Here is a 19,862-nt window from a genome sequence, read left to right on the forward strand (position 1 = left end):
ACGCCGATCATTACATAACTCCACCGTTCCTTGGTGGAGTAATTAAGTTGTTTCAATGTTAAGTAGAAAAGTGAAGAGAACTGAAACCCTGGAAATTTTAGTTATCAAGTCAATTTCTTTAAGTTACTTCAACTAAACTTTAATTTAAAATGAACTAATGCAGAAATGTGAGTTTAAATTACACACAATGTTAAGTTGAAGCAATTATCAACATTATTATATCAACACAGCCCTTCAAAATAACAACTTGAAAGGTTTATCTGTATCGGTACATTTCTATCTTGCAACCATCCATTTAATTAAATGGCATAAACAGGCCATTTGTATTACTGTTCAGAGTTCACAAAAAACAAACCTTAGCCTTAATGCTAAAACTAAAATTTTATCTTTGCTTCCACTGTCAGATCACTTGTATGGATCTTCTATGTAAATGTAGTCCATTTTTGAGTAATGTTGCTAACAGAGAGACATTTTTCCTTGTGTCAAGGCATATAAGCTTTTCTCAGGAATTAACAATATAACAGTACTTCTTGTATTGAAGTCTGCAGTCCTGAAGCCCGGGCATTCACTCTTTCAGAGTCTCTCTTGGGATTGTCACTAATGCAATAACAGAGCTGACAAATTGAGTTCCTTTTATTGCATCGAACCACAATGGCAGCGAGTGAACGTGTCCTTGACTCGGAGGAATCACAGGTGTGAGTCTGAGAATGTGTCAAACCTGTGAGCATGCAGGACTCAGGAGAGGCAGCCAGCAGCTCCTTATTAATCAACAGCTTGTTGAGCTGCTGGCTACAGCCTTCTCCCCCACCTCCTTCTGTGCACCTTCATCCACCCCATCCTCCTCCTCCATCCTTTTTTTTTTTTTTTCAACTCCCTCTCTGGTCAGGAGCTCAGCGCAAATGAAGCATTAGCACAGGTTACCTATTAATTAAGGCTGCTGCCAGAAACTCACAAGAAAATCCCAAGAGTAAAGACAGAAAGCAGGACCGAGTGATAAAATTGTGTTGGAAAAATAACCCAGTAATTGTTATGAATATTTTTTTATAAATAACTATACCACCTTACTTTTGGCTGAGTTGAAACAATCACATTAACTTAAATTCCAATTATGAAAAGGCTGCTGAATATTCTTACAAAATGACTGCAACGTTATTTTTTTCAGTTTTATGAACTGCTGTTGCCTGACATCTCCCCTGGCTGACCTACAATATGGCAAATAAGCAATATACTGTGGATGAGAACACAAGAGTATAAACTGGATGGGGGTTTGGCTGACTTATTTACAGAGGAGGCTGTTAATATGGACCTTTCTCCTCTTTAGAACAGTACACTACATGTGTTTTTATGTATTCAGAGATGCAGTAATGTCTCCTCCAAGCAGTAGTTCATTAAATGTTTAATCAATACAGTACAAAACATGTAACTCAGAATTAATTTATTACTATTTATAGGAAAAACTGCAATTTCCTTGAAAATCAAGCTTTTTTCCAAGTAAATTCATTTATTTAATTTTTACATTTTTAGATCTTTTGCAAAGCAGCTGTGTACTAATTAAAATACTCAAACTAGCAAATTAGAAGTGCATACATTTACCACTGTACCTTTTTTTTTCGTATGGTGAGCTACAAATTAGCCAGAAACTTTTTACTTCAAAAACCCACTCAATAAAGTGTTACATTTTACTACAAGGACATGTTCTAGGTGGTAAGTTTGTAATTGACAAACTAACTTCCGCAAATGTGCTCCATATTATAACAAGAAAAGCACTAAGAGAGCATAGTACTCCTCCAAGGCTGTTCATTCCCCCATATGGTATTGTCAGAAATGCAGCATTTGTTCCTTAGTTATTGATGATCAGAAACCATGGCAACATAGAATGTGGCACAGGTGTGTGCTATGCATGTGTACATTATGTGTGAATACCGCATGACCTAAATGTATGCAGAGGGCGGCGGAATTGATGGAAAACACTGTCGTAGTTACAGAGATGCTGTGCTGCTATCTCGCAATGATACAGAAATCTTTAACAAATCTATGGATCCAGACTATAAGCCACATCACTGCCAAAATCTAATCAGTTGGTCCTTGTGTCATTTCTGAACTTCCCCAAAAATTTCATTCAAATCCATTGGTCCATTTTTGAGCAATGTTGCTAACAGACAGACAGACAAACCAAGGCCGACCATCACATAACTCTGCCGCATTCCTTGGCAGAATGACATGCATTTACTGTGATGAATCTTGCTACTATTTAAAGTGTATTAAATGTAAATTATTACTTTAGCATATCGTGATGGACCCAAAGAGAATGAAAACCCTTTTTCCTTTCAGAAATAAGAGCTATATGACAGGTGTTGAGGTCTTGCAGTGGCCTTGTTCTGTCTCTCAGTGCTTTACATTCCAGGTGTGTACATAGCAGCTGTAGTTCTTGACATCTTAACAAATAGCGTTCACTGTTGATATTAAGGTAAGTGAATTTACTGAGCTGTAGTTGTACTGAGATGTCAAAGACGCAGCCAGTCTGCTGCAGGAGAACGTCATGCATTTATATTAATGAATGTGTAAAAGATTGCTGCTGCAGCAATAGAATTTCCATTGGTGCTTTCTTAAGAGGTCCATAAGGCGCTACAATATACATACAGGCTTTTACCTCGAGGGCTATGCTTCCACAGCCTGCACATGTGAGGACAATAGACCATTGAAGCTAAGCAGAGCTACTACTTTCCCATAATGAAAGCCCTCAGGGACAGAAACCTTGACTGTGAGTTCACAATCTGCATGTGCTACTTTGATACTTGATGTAATTTATTGAGGAACACTTGTTTTCACCAGGGGCATGGATGAAATATGAGAGTCAGGTGCTTTACATTCCAGGTGTGTACAGCTATATCATTCTAATTACTCTTTGGAAATGTGAAAGGAAGCAGAAAATTCATCTTTCACTTTCCCAAAGGTTTTTTATATTTAAGTAACATTTCTGTGTCATTTTAAGTCAAGTGCTCGCGGTAGTGTGCATTTGGTCGAGTGGCTGAGCTCAGTTTTGACACATTTTGGCATGCAATGAAAATGGGTTAAGACTGAAGGTGGTGTTGCTCTGGGAATATCCACAGTGCAGCACATAAAAAAACCCTCTAGCACGGTGAAACCAGGTGGATAAATGCCTCATCTGGCATGATAAGTAAAAGCAGGATGATACACAGAGAGATCTGTGAGAGGAGAAATGTGAGAAGGAGGAAAATAACATGCAAGAGAAGAACAGAAGAAAAACCTTAACATCTGCACGAACAGGACTAACTTTTAAGGCTAAAACTGGTGCATATTACTAGTGTGAATGGCATATTATGTGCAGATCTAAAACTTAATTTGACACATCAAACATGATCCTTATTCATTCTTTAAATCTATCTGTGGTTGTTGATTACACCGCTAAATACTCATCTCTGTGTATCAAAGTTACATATTTTGAATTTTTTTTCTTGAAAAGGGTTAAAGCTGCATGTAAACCATTTTAAGCCTGGGCTTAAACTCTGCTCAAACATTGTAGAACTACTAACCACCACCCAATAGTAAATTGTAATATTGTAGTACCTCAGCCATATGTGATGGCCCCAACCCCATTAAGAAGGCAAGAATTCCATAAATTAACATTGACAAGGCACACTTGTGAAGTGAAAACCATTTCAGGTGACTACCTCATGAAGCTCATGGAGAGAATGCCAAGAGTATGTAAAGCAGTAATCAAAGCAAAGGGTGGCTAATTTGAAGAATCTAAAATACAAAACGTTTGACCTTATTTCACACATTTTTTGTTCACTACTTAGTTACTCTGCCAAGGAGGTGGAGCCCCGGCAAAGTTATGTGATGATAGGCGTTGGTTTGTCTGTTTGTTATTTAACATTACTCAAAAATGGATGAATGGATTTGGATGAAATTTTCAGGGAAGGTCAGAAATGACACAAGGACCAATTGAAAAGATTTTGCTTGTAATGCGGCTTATAGTCTGGATCAACAATTTTGTTAAAGATTTCTGTATCATTGATAGCGGCACAGTGTCACTCTAACTATGACAAGTGACCACTACGTCAGCTGTGTGCTGATGATCACGACTGCGATCCTACTACAAATCCACCATTACGGACTTATCAGGACTTATCTGTTGGAAATGATACAAGGAAGGAATGAGCAGCCTTGGTGGGTTACTGTGTTCTCTGAGTGCTTTTCTAGTTTTTTGTTTTTATAGTCAACATGTAGATTAATACTTGTTTGAGATTTTACTAGTTATTATCTGTAAATTAACAAAAACAGGAAAATCTGTAAAACAACAGTAAATTGTTCAAAAAAATATGTTAAAAACTCGTTTTACAGTGTGTATTTCAGTCGGAGTGACAGTAGTCAGAACTGTTTAAAATTTATGTGAAGACCTTTTCAAAGTAAAATATTATACCAGCAGACTCTTACATGGTGTAATAGTTTTACCTTAATTAAAGTTGTTTCTTAATTCAGTGTTTCTGGTGCAAATAAAAATTGTTGCTTTTTAAATATTTTTCAATCATGAACAGTTAAACAACCATTGTGCAGGTCTTTCTCAGACCACAGTCATGCACCAGAAGCTTGTACAATGTTGTAACTCAGAGCTGGACATTAAGGGGTGTTGCAGTGATTGAGTCTTGCAGGCTCACTGTGTGTGCTGCTGTAACTCAGTGCCTACACTGCATTAAGATATAATTACAGAGATAAAGCATGTAAGCAAACAGGGTCTCTCTTCTAATGTATGTGAATCAAGCTACTACAGCAGTGATAACTTCCCATATCCGTAATGTGACCAGCACGGTTATCACATCCCCGTTCTGTCTCAGACATCAGTTTCAAAACAGGAACTCCAAACTTGTCACACTTTCAAAAGACTGGAACAAGTACAAACGATGCAATCGCTCCTTCTCCTCCCACTGCTGTCACCACAATCTGCACACTAAAACTGAGAGTGCAAACTTCATGAAGCGCTCAATGAATGACATGTGATGTTACACATTTTTCACTGAGCACTAATGACAGTGTGGCTGCGAGCAATTTAAGGTTTCAAACACTTGATTTAGCATTCATGATGTGACAGAACTGACTTATTTCTCCTCTCCCCCATGAAGCCGGAACGTATGCCAACAAATCAACATCTATCAGAGGCTGCACAGCATGTGGTCTGTAATTTATTGACTGTAAACAGGTTTTACATAATAAGACCTTCACTGATATGACAATAACTGTAGGAATGATGAAGGAAACTATTACAGAAATCAACAATCTTTATGTTTTCATGCATTTCAGTTGGACTTTGCATAGATACTAAACAAGATAAATGAACAGTGTTGCTCTGTGTGCTGCACTGTACTAATATTCTAATTTCCTATGAAGAAAGTCCAGTAACGTCAGAATTGGTCATCATGTCTTCAGTTCAGTTGAAGGATCTCACAGCTCACATTAGTTGAAAAGAAGTAAACAGTAACTTCTAAGGCACAGCATTACAGTATTTTCAGTTCTCTCCTGTTTCTAACAGTCCAGTGTTTTCAGCATTGCTACCAGCAAATATTCATTAGATATTGCATACAGGGAGAATATAATAATTTACAGAACACAAAGAGAAATTCTTCATGCCTGTAAGTGCCACATTCATGATTAAAAAAAAGACTTAATATAACAGTTCTATTCAACACCTGTCTACTTAAAATAGTAGGTGGTAACAACAGTAACAGTGTGGGAGCAGGAGAGTTTTTCCTCTGCATTTATTCAGCAGTTATGTGCCAGCTCTGCAAATAACACGACTGTGTTTGTGAAATTAAATTCAATATTCTGCCACATTTCACTCTAAAACCTAAACAGATAATTACTTTACCGTAATAAAAGTTTCAGCTCAGAGGAACTAACTCTGCAAAACACAGAGACAGCACAGAATTTGATTGTAGAATTTGTCTGTAACCGTGGCACTGCTGCTTAGAAGTCAGAGGAAAAACGCTGCACTGTTCAACGCCTGCTGCTCTCAGTATGTGCGGACTCCTGGTTTGCTGTCCTGGGCCTGGTTGAAGGGATTTGCTGGGCTGGAAGACTCATCCTGATGGTCGATGGACTGATAGGCGTCTCTGTTTTGTGATACTGAGGGGAAACCTGCAGAGACAAGCCAAAAGTTTTCAACACACACAGCATCTGCCATGCAAATGCATTACTGTTCATCATTACAGCCCTCGGAGTCTGGACTATTGTTGATATACATATTAAAAACTGTTCGCAGACAGAAGAAATCCTTAGAGGGCTTCCACACAACTTCCTCTGATGTTTTCCTTGTTTTTTTCACACTTCTCACACAGATTCATGACACAGTTGGGCAGATTTGTTATCTTGACTCGAGCATCTGGCTGCCTCTGGATAAATATGGATTATACTGTTAGAAACGGTCTTTGCCAAGATATAGCAACACACACATCCTGCCTCTGATGAATGCTAGATTACCAAAACTGACAATTTTATATACGATTCTCATTTGAGTGGTGCAGAACTTCCACCCATTTCATCACCAGTGGTTCTTAGATCCACTTCTGTCTGATTAGCTCCTTGTATTGTGGCTTTTAGAGGACAGTTTGACCACAGGTGCAATCTATGATGGGAGATTGAGTATGAAAAAGCTCTCTTTTGCTCAGAAAACTGGTTTCCGAGTGTATTATACCTCATGTAAACATGTTTTATAATGAATTTTATGGATGGAAAATCCTCTGAAAGATCTTATAGGACTTTGTGTGATGCTCTGCAACAAAATACCCTGACTCTGACATGGCCAGAATACCAATGATGGGTTTTTGGAAGTTCAAAGCCCTGCATGCCTCTGCATGCCCCAGAGTCCTGTTATTGTGACAAATATGCACATGTATATGCTAATCAAACAAGCCATTTACTTACATTCTAAGAGAATAAAATAAAAAATTAAAATAAAGTTGTATTTGTACAATTTCATAGCACAGCTGTGACAAAACTATAAAACCAAAGAATGGCATCATGCTAAGCTCTAATGTGTGCACACAACCAGGTCACATTTATCATGTATTATGAGTCAACATTATGCCGACTTTAATTAGGCTCCTTTTAGAATGTGCACCATCATGCAGCAATGCTTTAAATATATGCAAACAGAACAGAAATGAGGTGTCTGGAGCCGAAAAATCTGAATAAAACGTACAGTGGATGCAGACTTGCAGAAGCATGTAAACACATTTAAAACAATAGACACACACTGTGCTGATAAGCAGCTATGCAGGCAGGTAGAAGGTAATGTGGAACTGTTGAAGACAGAAACGGATAAATGATTACAAAGAGAAGTACAACAGAACACTTAAGATAAAAACTGGAAAAGAAATGGCAAGAAAAAAAGAGTTCTATTTGTTTTGTTTGTTCTGCAGCCTGATTTGTAATCTTACTTCCAGCATGGAAGGGGAAGGAAGAGGATGATCGGAGAGGAGAAATGGGAAAAAGGAAGAAGCCAGGAATCAATATCGACGGCCAATAAAAGCACTGTCAGCACTGTCCGTAGTGCATCGACTGTCCACAGAGGTCTCTAAGTCTGAGAGGTTAAAGGTCAGGAGAGGAGAGGAGAGGAGAGGAGAGGAGAGGAGAGGAGAGGAGAGGAGAGGAGAGGAGAGGAGAGGAGAGGAGAGGAGAGGAGATCATAAACCGAAAACGTGAGACAACACAAGTGTTCACTAAGAAACAACATTTACAGTGAAGTGTGCCAAAGACGGTGTGACATCAGAAATGATGACATGCAGGAACAAAAACAGGGAAATGTAGCTTTTGACAAAGACACAAGGATTACAGATGGATTCAGTGTTTAACTACAAGCTAGCTGGGAAAATTTACATGGTAGGTTGTTTGAGAAGCTCCATCCTTTGGCAGATTGTGGCAGATTTTACCACTAAAAATTCTGAGGAACATCAGTTGACTTTTTTCGAACTGTACGTAGTCAGGTTAGGTTGCTAGATCTGTCTCTACCTGACTGTTTTATGTCTAAATCCGCCATATATTCAAATGAGAAACCTGAAAAAGGGTCTTAAATGGAGTTTGAGCATTTTCATTTATTAGACAGACACATGGCTAAAGCTATTTTTTTCAGTGTTGCTGGATAGGTTGTTATTATTTATTGTCCAGTATTATTAGGAAAATGTAACATCAGAATGTTATTTTGTTTTACCACATTACTGTCTGGACGCTACACAAAACACAGTGATTTTTGCATTATGTTTGGCATTTGAAGAACTGTTGTTTCATTTTGAAGCAAATTTATCATGTATGGGGAAACACTGGAGATGGCTTAGTAGAGCAGCGGTTAGCATTATGTGCTAATGCACAGTGCATCATGTGCACTAGATATGCCAGTTGCTAACAGCACTTTTTCTAATACCTCTTGTAACCCCTGAAGAGGGTAGCTAATGACATGCTCCTGTAACTCTTAATTAGCTGAAATGGAAGCTTCAGCTATACAATACCAGTCAAAAGTTTGGACACATCTTCTCATTCAATGTTTTTTATTTTGTTATTTTCTACAGTGTAGATTAATACCGAAGACATCCAAACTATAAAGAATAGATATGGAATTATGTTGTAAACAAAAAAGTGTTAATCTTCAATATTACTCCACAATGTAGAAAATAATACAAATTTAAAAAAAACATTGAATGAGAGGGTGTGTCTACACTTTTGACTGGTCGTGTAAAAACTGTAGGTAGAATCCATGGATGTATTTTAGGAACTGGCCTCCAAACTAAAAGGTGAAGCCCGCATGTTTGAATAAAAGTCCCTTACAACTGCTTTCTAGCCACCAGGTTTGCACAAAAATCCTCAAAAAACATTTACAATACTTTTACTACAAAATACACAGTTGCAAAAAAAAAAAAAAAGCTTTTTTTTCATTGAACTTACATAACTGATTTAGCAGGTTTGATAAGTTGTACAAACACAAACTGAGGTATTACTAGATAGCCTAATCCATGTAGAACATAGTTCTGGAGTTTTAAAATGGTTCTCAAAATATTATAAGAGAAATTTGAATACAGGCATATAATCAGACACCAGGGCTTCAATATTATTCATATTTCGACTTACCCATAATCAGAGATTATTTGATGTACTTGACCAATATTTTACATTTCAAAACAATGGCAGTCATTTTTGAGAAGGTTTTAGTCATTCTGGACAAATAATGAGTCATTTTGGATGAGCTGTGTTGAAATGATACAGAAAACATCTGAAGCAAGTCAGAGATGATTGAGCAGAAAGCCCCGGATGATTTCAGATTTTAGAGCCCACTTTAGAGCGATGTTACACAAATAAAATTTATTTTTCAAGGCTCTGGAAACAATTCACAAATATTGAACTTCTGTGAATTAAAATTTCAAATTAGAAAGGCGAAAATCCAATTTAGTTGGCAGTTTGAAGGTGTCCTGTCAACAGTTTTATCAACCTTTTTATTCCAGCAAGAGTGGGCTATAGATAACGTTTGGGCAGCAAGACAATTTTTGTAGGATGGAGTTTATGGCTCAATAGGAGCAGACAAACACACTTTGCAATCCCTCCCTCACAATTTTGCTAATGGATTTTGCTCTGAAAAGGTGACAACAGAAAAGATATGGCCATAAAACTCAACAACTGTTCCTACTCCTCTATTCACACTGTTTCAATCTATGGAGACACCTAGAGCTAATTACTGCTTACCGTTTCTGAATGTTACTGTAATGTGAAGTACCTCTCGCCTCTGTGTTCCAAACATTTAAATAAAGCCACTTTGTCTTGACAGTTCCAATGTGCCTAGCTACTGTTGCTAAGCAATGATGCACAATTTTGGTAAAAACGTGCAAATGTCTGATCCTTCCAACTTGAAGCCTTTATTCTAACAAGCGACACAAAAGTTCAAGCTAATACACAAACTCAGTGGAATTTAGACCACCATGAGGGGGATGCCAATCAAAGTTCAGGGAGCTCTGACTACCTGAATCAACAATTCCCTCACATGAACCTGATTGTCTGATTCCCAGAGCGTTGGTTGCAGCAGGGAACCACATCAATGGCAGCTACGCAATCAGACGGCAATTAAAACACACATTGTGTGAAACTAACATGAGAAGCTTTCATCAGTCAGTGCACAGTCTAATGGATGTACCTGCTGTGTGAACGTGGCAGTAAAGAAAAGCCACAGAGAAAGCACATTCATCAATATTCAGTTATCCTCCAAACAGTCAGGAGATGTATTTTGACGACTGCAGTTATGGGTCGCAATGCAGGGAAATTTCATTATTTCTCGCAGTGTGCAGTGAAACTTCTTTGTTTTGCTTGGTAATATTACAATTAATAGCAAAAAAAAAATAGCATTATACCTGCAATTTCCTGGTTTCCAGTCTCTTCTTTTAAAACTTTAACTGAACACATTCTCGTTTTTTTCAGCAACACATCACCTTCAAAAGTTCAACCATCCAAGCCGCCATTTGCATCTGGCTGCCGGCCACTTAGCCGCTCCACTACAGAAAATGGAGGTTGAGTGCCTTAACTGAAGGCACCTTGGCAGTAGTTTTTTTTTCTCTTTTTTTGTTTTTTTTAACAGATCCTCGTTCCAAACCAACACTCCTCCAGTCACAAGCCGCTTTGCCATATGATAACACCCAGCAGAAGGACCTCGCTTTGGCCTTCGTCCCTTTGCCACAAACAGGCCAGTAATATTAAGAGCATCTGGTTTGAAAAGGGGGGCAGGGCACTTTGGGTGATTCTAAAACTCCTTGCTGTCCCTGACGAGGTCAATACGGAGGGCCAGCTCCTTGAAAGAAGGACGCAAGCCGGGGTCGTTGTCCCAGCACTCCTCCATGATCTCATGTATCTCTGTAGGCACCCCAGGGGTTTTTGTCATTTTGTTGCTCCTATTCTTTAAATGAAGGCAAAAAAAATCCTATTTGGAACTACCATTGGCAAATGATGAATACATCAGCATTTAAAGCCAAATAAACAAAGCAGTGATGAAGATTTTTCAAGGAGCCCAATGGACGTCACAGCTCAGCAGGACCTCTAATGGAAAAGCTCTCAGCAGAGAGAGTTCAAGTCTACAAATCAATGACCGCACACGGCTGATCAAAAAGCACATCTCGAGGATCCCCCTGACTCTTCAGTGGGCTTATCACTTATTTGTCCACAAAGAGAAAGCTATAAACTCAGCGGTCGATTACCAGCATAAAATCTCCTTGTCTGTGTTCTTCCGTACCATCTCCATCTCTGCTTCCTCTCACATCAGTTCTGTGCTATTTTTGTCTCTTTGTGCAATTGTGGCACATCATACGTTTCTCAACTTGCACGGGTTTGAAATGTTCCTCCAGGATGACACGCAGATGTTATAAAGAACTCAGAGACAAAGGTTTCCTTTGCTCGGCCGATTCACAGCTCAAATATTTCACTGCATTTAAAGTTTTGTGACTGTAACTAATTAGTTAGTCGGTGGAATCATCCGCCTTTAATTTAGCACAGAGTCTTTCCAGTTTGTGCTGCACTTGGCAGGTCTTTCATGACAAACAGCATAAAACAACACAGGGAGGATCTAAGAGTGCCCCTGGACACATGCACCACACTGTGCACTCACCTCGGGTCGCACTCAGGACTGAGGATCAAGTCTGTGTGGACCCTCACATATTTTGGGTAATTTTCTGACTGGTTCTGAATATGTACTTGCTAGCTGTATGCTATGTAATGAATAATGGCTTCCTGTCAAAACGGATTTAGGAAAAATGAACAAGGTTTTTCCTGTATAAATTCAAGCAGATGGAGTCAGTTTCAACTGTAAATTTAAAATCCTGGTAATAACGAAACTGAAACACTTGGACAGGACCCACAGTATCCTTCAAAAGTTCGGGGACACCTAGACAATTTTATGTTTTCCATGAAAACTCACATTTTAATTAATGTGCTAACATAATTGCACAAGGGTTTAACTAATCATCAATTAGCATATTAACAATGTCTAGACTGAATTTCTGATTGATTTAATGCTATCTTCATTGGAAAATATTTTTTTCTTTCAAAAATAAGGACATTTCTAAGTGACCCCAAACTTTTGAACAGTAGTGCACTCTGCACAGCACATAACAGCATCCTGAAAAGTCCACGGATTTCTTGCGCGACTGTAGTCGACTCATCTGGTGGCACTTACCAAAGTTGACATTGTAATCTCCTCCTCGTTCGCGATACATTTGGTAGACAAAGAAGCAGGATGCAGGTTTGAGCAGCAGGTTGAGGATGGCCATTCCTGTGCTGAAGCGTAAAACGTCTCGACCTCTTTCTCCTGCCAACTCACTGGATGGGTAAAAGATCCCAATATGGATGATGTCGGTCAGTATCGTCACAATCATCCCCATAAGGAACTACAGGGATGAAAGAGAGTTTAATGTGTTAATGGACACATGTAGTGGGTGAGACTGCTCAACATACAGTGTATATAAGTGTGTGCCAATGCACATCTGGAAAGAGAAAATAAGGTCTAAGAACATGTGGAAAATAAAGTTATTCCTCTGCTAAAGAAAATAGTTTCAAAAGAGATTTTTTTATAGTCTCAATTCACAACATGCAGTGAGTCACCTCAAGGCTCTTCACATAGTAAAACCAAAAAAGTCCAAGGATTCTCTCTGAACAAAAAAATTGCTGCCAGCATCATGATAAAGAAGTGCAGCAGAAAAAAAGAAAACATAGAATTTTTTTCCTTTCTTTTTGCCTTTATCATCCTGGATGGTCAACATCTATGCTGTGATATGAGAAATAACTCTCTAAAAGACAAAAAATGCAATGGAATTTAAATACGGAATTAGTTTAACCTTTAAAACATTTCAGGCATTTCATTTACTACTGATAAAAAATTTATAAAGTTGGTACCAGTGGATATGAAGAAGGAAGGCCATTTCCTTTCCCTGCAACCGAGCAGTGAGTGGTTGATTTGACCTCAGACAGGCTAGTGTCAAAGAATTCTGCTTATAAGTCACATTTAACTATCTCAGTCCACAACAAAACCTGAATATGAGCAACAGTGACCTTGGACTGGAGTGTAGACGAGGTGAAAGGCTCCCCTGTGTTTGGTCCAATGGCAACTTGGTTCACAGGTTCACTCTGGTGACAGCCAGGTTCCATCACTGTCCAAACTGTCACTTAGCAAAAACACGGGAGTTCTCTCAAGATGCATCTCTTCGGTCAGAGCTCTCAAAGCTGTGAGACCCCAAAGACACACTCTGACTGTGGCTTGGATCAGTCTAATAGTCAGACCTCAGATAGTCCTCTGGATTCACTTATTGCACAAAGCTGTCAGGTTGTTTAACATCTGAGGCGGAATTTCTTTTTTTTTTTTTTAAACCAAAGAAAGAAACTTTTTTCCCCACTCCAGTCGGAAATATTTGCTTTAGGGAATAATTCAACTTTTACTAAGACCTTCGGTTGGAAATTTCAACAGTGTGTAACAGCTAAAAAATCTCAAGTAGCATCAAATTTCCAAGCAGTGCAGACCTGAAGCACAGCGCCCTCACTGTTACACATCCACCTGAACACCACTTAATCGTCAATAAGGTCATCGGGGGCTGGAATCTATCCATCCCTGCTGACTTAGGGTGAAGACAGGGGACACCCTGGACAGGTCACCAGTCGAACTGGACAAACAATCACACTCATATGGGAGGAAGCTGGAGGAAACCCACACATGCACAGGAGAAAATGCAAACTCCATGCAGAAAGATCCCAGGCCCAGTCCGGGACACGAACCAGGGATCTTCTAGCTGCAAGGCGACAGTGCTAACCACCGAGCCACTGTTATACATTAAAATCTAAATATCATGTGCTCTAGGAACTCTTTTCACTGTCTTTACTCACTCTGTTTCAGACAGTACAGCATGTGTTTCACTAAATGCAATGCTGGTGGTTCAACCCCCACTGTCCCCACCGGCTGAAGTGTTCCTGGACAAGACACAGAATTTAAAGTTGCTCCTGATGGTGAGTGAGCACCTTGCATGGCAGTTTTACTAAAAAATACATTGTAGAGCATTTTGCAGATCTAAAGATTAAATAACATTGTTAGAAGTAAGGCTGCAACTAATAATTATCTCCACTGTTGATCAATCTCTAATTCTCTAATATTCAATTGTTTGGTCTTTAAAATGTCAGAACATGATGACCTTTTTGGCTTGAATTGAGAGTTAGGCTGACTTTACACAAATCTAAAAACAAAGTTAAGACTGAACTCGCACATGTTTGCTGTTGCAGCTGTGAACTGCCTGAAAGCCACAGTCACTGTCCTCTGTGCGGAACTAAGAGAAGGCTATTCCTCTCAAAGAGATGCTCTCAGACTGTCCTAGATTCCACAGACAAATAGGTTAGCACAGATATGCAGTGCGGCGCCTATAGTTAGACTCCTGCGTGTGTCACATGATGCCGGGATGAAGGAATCAAGGCGAAGACTCACCATGAGCACAGCATCGATCGAGTCCCTCTGTGCAATGGCCCAGAGTCCCACTGCTAAAACACTGAAGTTCCCCCATGCGAAGGACATGGGCAGCCAGGCCATGCATCCCCTACAGGAGAGACACAGCACGGGTTCTTAAACATACTCCAGGAGTTGTGTTTGATTGCACAAAGTTCAAGGTGTGCAAGTGAAGGAGTAGGCCAGGATCAGGAGTGTGAGCATATGTATGTGTGCGTGTGTGCGTGCGTGCGCCAAAAGAGGAGAGAAATTCCTCAGGTTTGTGAAAAAATTTTATGCTCACACTCACCACACTGCAAGCAGCCAGTGCACCAGTACTATGGCCTGCAGGGGAGAAGAGAAGACAAGTGTTGAGAAGAAATGCAGCATTGTTCAGGACTTTATTTTGGTGTCACACAATCGTCACTCCTTCGACTACAACTGGTTCAGAATGCAGCTGCCCATCTGTTAACCCGCACATCCAGACACAGTCACATCCCCCCCATCCTCTCCACCCTCCATTGGCTCCCGGTTCATCATCGTATCGAGTTTAAAATTTTAACATTTGTTTTTAAAGCCCTTCATGGCCTAGCTCTTTTATACATATCGGAGCTTTTAACCATCCACCGCCCCAGTAGAGCCCTCCGGTCGTCCACGCAGATGGTGCTGGATGTGCCTAGATCCCAGTATAAGCAGTGGGGTGATCGGTCCTTTGCTGTAGTCTTGGGGCGCCAAGACTCTGGAGCGCGCTCCCACTCGAGCTCCGCGTTATTACCGACCTGCAGCTCTTTAAGTCTAGATTGAAAATTTAGACATGCTTTCGAATCCTAGGACTGTTTTATGGTTTTTATGGTTTTATGGTTTTCTTAGTTTTGTGTTTTTATGGGTTTTATGTTTTTTTTAGTAATCAAAAATTTTATTGTTTTGTTTATTATTCTGTCTGGAAAGCACTTTGGTCTTCTATGTTGTTGGAAAGTGCTCTACAAATAAATTTTTGATTGATTTGATTAATTGATTTATCTTGTGTGTGGCCAGTTTAGTCCACAGCTGGAATGCGTTATCAATCGGCACAAATTTAATTACCAACAGTTCTGACAATCCATCAGTCAGACACCAATGAAAACCTGAAACATTCAGTGGTTCCAGCTCCGCCACAGCCAGGGTTTCATAAGCTTCTCTGTTCGACTGGATTAGGTCTGGTTTTGGACGGTTGATGCAACAAATAAAAAGACCTAAACATTCCACTTTGAATTCTCGAGTTGGAAAAACTGATGTACAGATAATGAAAAGGATCCCTAGATGCACACTGGGCTCAATCTAACTGAGCTCGCAAACATCATAACCAGAAACTACAGAAGTAAACCAGAAGCATGTGATCAGTTGCATCTGGATGCTTTTTCAACCCAAAGTATGAAGAGAGAAACGTTACAGTGTGGGAGTCCCCTTGGCCTGCTTTTCACATCACAAGTTTTGAGTCAAAGTTTGAAGAATTTTCAGCGTAGTTCAGCTCAGTAGTTCTCTATTTTAAAGGCTGAGCTCAAAGGATCAGAGGTATCATTTCACTAATGGAAATAAAATCACCGCTTTCAAGAGCATTTACTGCCCAAATTCCCAAACATAATAAACATAGCAGCCGGAAATGATTAACAACATTTGATTTGGATGCTAAAAAAAACTATTTTTTGACATTTTCAGAGTCCCCCCCCCCCCCCCCCCCCCCCACACACACACACACACACACACACAAATAAATAGTGATTATGTTCTGATTAACACATTCCTCCATTTGTTTGCATTTCTCACATCCTTTAAGGTCATTTACTTTATCTAAAAGCCTGCTGCCCATCACTTTAAATATATTTGTAAGCTGGAGGCTATATCTCCTAAATACTTCTCTAACTTTATCAAAAAGCAGCAGCAGAAGTGCAGCTCACTGAGGTTTGTGGTTGCGACACAGAATTACCGACGAGAAGTGAGCAACAAAAGCTGGCATCAACATGTAATTTACGGTAAGCCGAACAAACATTTGCCATTCTGAAACACAAGTAAACAGCAGTCTCACCTTTAGATTTATAGCAGGGATTTCCATAATAAGCTGTTCTGGTTAAAAGCAGCTCTTCCTTGATCCGTTTCAGCGTTTCAACTTGTTGAAGGGTTACATGGAAAGAAGTGAGAAAAAATAGAAAGAAAAAGAAAAATGCCGCTGCTTCTCTGTTACACAAACTTCTTCTCCAGAAAACCCCTCCTCCCTCCTCCCTCCTCCCTCCTCCCCCTTCAGCTCAACCTGCAAACACAAGCCATGTGACAGCAGCCTGACTACTTCCCATGTGATTCCCTTCCTCCCACGCGAGGATCCGGATCGGTTACAGCTGAGCTCCGTGTCCTGGGCTGGTCCACGAGGGATCAGGAATGGAGCAGGAAACCAGCAGTCCAACAGAACATACAACATTTAGATTGAACGGGTCAATATATAATTGAGGGACTTTTTGAAGTACATGGGATATATCAGGCATACATGTTTTATTAAAAGTAAAAAAATATATAAAATAAATAATAATAATGTTTTTACTGTTCATTATGATCATGTCTTTACAAATTCCTTAATTATGTATAATGGAAGCAATCACTTAATAAAAAAATGACTGGATATCACTAAAATGTCAACTAAATAACCGTCCGAATTGAATAACAACCACCTTCTAATTAGCTAAACAATAATAAAATAAGCTTATTCAAAATAGTTTTGATTGTGTTCTTTTTTATTAAGTTGAGATAATCATGACAGATATTTCTTTTTTGGAAGTATATCAAATTTTATATAGAAAATAAGAAATTGTATCCGTGTCCGAGAAATCACTTTCAACTAAGTTACCCATTACAAAAACACCTCTCTCTTTGGAAATAACACACTTCCTTAAGTGTGTTAATTCCAGATCACATGACCTGCTCCACATGATGTCGCTTCCTCCTGAAGAAAAGGCTGGCCAGACTCCAAGGCTTTCACAGTTATTTAATATAAAGTAGTGTGTGAGTCAAGTGTGGATGTATCGCATGTCAACAGGTTTACTACAATATCTTTATAAATAACTTTCAATTTTAATTTTACTCAATTGTATGTATAATATTTAGAAGAATCTTTCTCTAAAAATGTCATGTGGTGTTTGGTTATAGGTGACCATATTGATTTTAGGCCTGAAAACAGCAAAAATGTCGACTATGCTCCAAAAAGTGCCACAATTATATATTGACCCTAACAGTTACACATACACCGACTAGAGCTCGAAAAACCTTCTGAGAAAGTCCTGTCAAGTTTATGGGTCATTCCAGAATTGAAGGACATTTTACATCCCACCCATCAAATTTCAAATTGTCCATGTACAGAATACTGAAACATGCAGTTTTTGTGTAAATTTGCTTTTCCTGAGACCAAATCTGAAGAAAAATGGAGCATTACAAACAACTGACTGTCACACAATCCGAATGGCATCAAGTTATAAAACGACTGATGGTTGATTTACTAATAATTCAGTTGCTACTTTAATAATCAATTCCTTGGTTTGAGTACTTTTTTAACTTAAAAAAGCCAAAATTTACTAATTCCAGCTTCTTAAATGTTTATATTTTCTGATTTCTTTCCTCCTGTGTGACATTAAAGTGAAAATCTTTAAGCGTGTTGACATTTGAGAACATCATGTGTTGTTTCGGGTAACACTGACTGACATTTTTCAACATTTTCAAGCATTTCACAGACCAGCAACAACTAATCAACAACTATTGCATTGACCTAGAAAATTAGCAAAGAGCAAAAGATTAATTGACAATAAAAATAACCATTAGTTGCAGACCAGACTATTTACACGACAGTTTAAAACCTGGATCAGATGCTTTACATAAAATATCTCCTAAATTTCTGCCTATTTCATTTCCTAATTGTTTTAGTTTCAATTTGAAATCGATTAATCTTTCATTTGAGTTGGCAGCATTTAGGTGTATGGGTCATTCCAGAATTGGAGGACATTTTGCATCCATCCATCCATCCATCCATTATCTATACACCGCTTAATCCTCACTAGGGTCGCGGGGGGGGGGGCTGGAGCCTATCCCAGCTGACTCGGGCGAAGGCAGGGGACACCCTAGACAGGTCGCCAGTCTGTCGCAGGGCCACATACAAAGACAAACAATCACTCTCACATTCACACCTACGGGCAATTTAGAATAATCAATTAAACATTTTGCATCCCACTCATCAAATTTCAAGTAATCCATGTACAAAATACTAAATACCAGTTATTGTGTAAATGTACAAGTCCTGAGACCAAATCTAAAATGAACAAGGAGACAAGAATGTTTGAAAATATTTTAAAAATACCAAATAAATCTGGAGTTCCTCTAAAATGTCATTTTTCTCTTGTCCCACCCCCCTAATGATCAAACTGAATCTGAAATACACTCACCTATGGTCCAGGGAAATAAATGAGCCTCGTAGGGCTGAGCTTTAGAGACACGATGAGGAGCTCAGACAGCTAGAAGGAGTTTGGAATAGAGTCGCTGCTTTTTTGTATCAAAAGGAACCAGCAGAGCTCTTTTAGGCATCTGATTTAAAATGACAAATTGTCTGCTCTGATGTAGGTCATACCTTTAAACCTTAACTCAGTCCTATAGAGCACTTATTAAAATGTGCTTCTCATCAACCATTCACACACCAGTGAATGCTTGCCATTCAGGATACTTGTCTGCCAACTGAAGAAACTTTGGGTTTTGTGTCTTGCCCATGGCCACTTCAGCACTGGAGGTCTATCCTTCAACCTTGCAAATAATGGACAACCCACTGTACCACCTGAGTCACATTCACAGACATGAACGTCACAGTAGTGCTGGAGTCGAAAGGGTAATGAGAGAAGTCAGCAGGATTTGTTGGCTGGGAACCATGAAACCAAATTTCGGGGCAGTATGTATTTGTTAGATATTTAAGTTTGGACCAGAAGAGTGACTGAGCAGCTCGGCTAAAAGCAGCTCTCTAAACATATCATGTCAATGTTTTGATTTTAGGCCTTAATAATCACAGATTAAGAGAGTTTTCAAACTATTAAGGAAAATGAATCCATCAGTCCTGAAGCAAAGAATAAAAATGTCATTGCTTACAGAGAAAGTGGACATTTACTGTGGCTCTATAAGTAAGTACACACATGCACAGTGTGATTGTAAAGTGATTCTCACAAAAAATGTGTGATATGAGCAATTAAAGAAGGCATTTTGAAGACATATTTTATATATTAAAGGTATGTATAAAATATATGATAAAGATAGAGCAAATATTTATATTAGGGCTGGGACTTTAACGTGTTAATTACAATTAATTAATTAC

General features: G+C 39.0%; 1 protein-coding gene across 2 annotated transcripts; it reads right to left on the minus strand.

Moving 5' to 3' along the window:
- Positions 1–5,171: 5,171 nt before the first annotated feature.
- Positions 5,172–16,746, minus strand: agtrap (angiotensin II receptor-associated protein). Of its 2 annotated transcripts, XR_008601565.1 has the most exons (6): positions 16,560–16,746; positions 14,808–14,842; positions 14,501–14,609; positions 12,215–12,425; positions 7,455–7,597; positions 5,172–6,153 (listed from the first exon to the last, which is right to left on the minus strand). XR_008601565.1 is itself a non-coding variant. In XM_023291625.3 (5 exons), exons 1-5 carry the CDS (start codon positions 16,584–16,586, stop codon positions 6,029–6,031), a joined length of 507 nt encoding a protein of 168 aa, XP_023147393.1. In that variant the 5' UTR covers positions 16,587–16,739; the 3' UTR covers positions 5,172–6,028. The 2 variants fall into 2 exon arrangements, 1 of the variants encoding a protein (XP_023147393.1); XM_023291625.3 differs by lacking the exon at positions 7,455–7,597 and having other exon boundaries at positions 16,560–16,739.
- Positions 16,747–19,862: the final 3,116 nt, after the last annotated feature.

This window comes from Amphiprion ocellaris, chromosome 5, assembly GCF_022539595.1.
Source record: "Amphiprion ocellaris isolate individual 3 ecotype Okinawa chromosome 5, ASM2253959v1, whole genome shotgun sequence".
Lineage (NCBI taxonomy): Eukaryota > Metazoa > Chordata > Actinopteri > Pomacentridae > Amphiprion > Amphiprion ocellaris.

Excerpts from the sequence above, each read along its gene's own strand:
- agtrap (XM_023291625.3), bottom strand. The coding sequence starts at position 16,586 with ATGGAAATCCCTGCTATAAATCTAAAG. Across the intron at positions 14,843-16,559 it reads TCCCTGCTATAAATCTAAAG|GCCATAGTACTGGTGCACTG; the intron begins GTGAGACTGCTG and ends TCTCCCCTGCAG. Across the intron at positions 6,154-12,214 it reads AGATTACAATGTCAACTTTG|GTTTCCCCTCAGTATCACAA; the intron begins GTAAGTGCCACC and ends TTGTCTCTGCAG.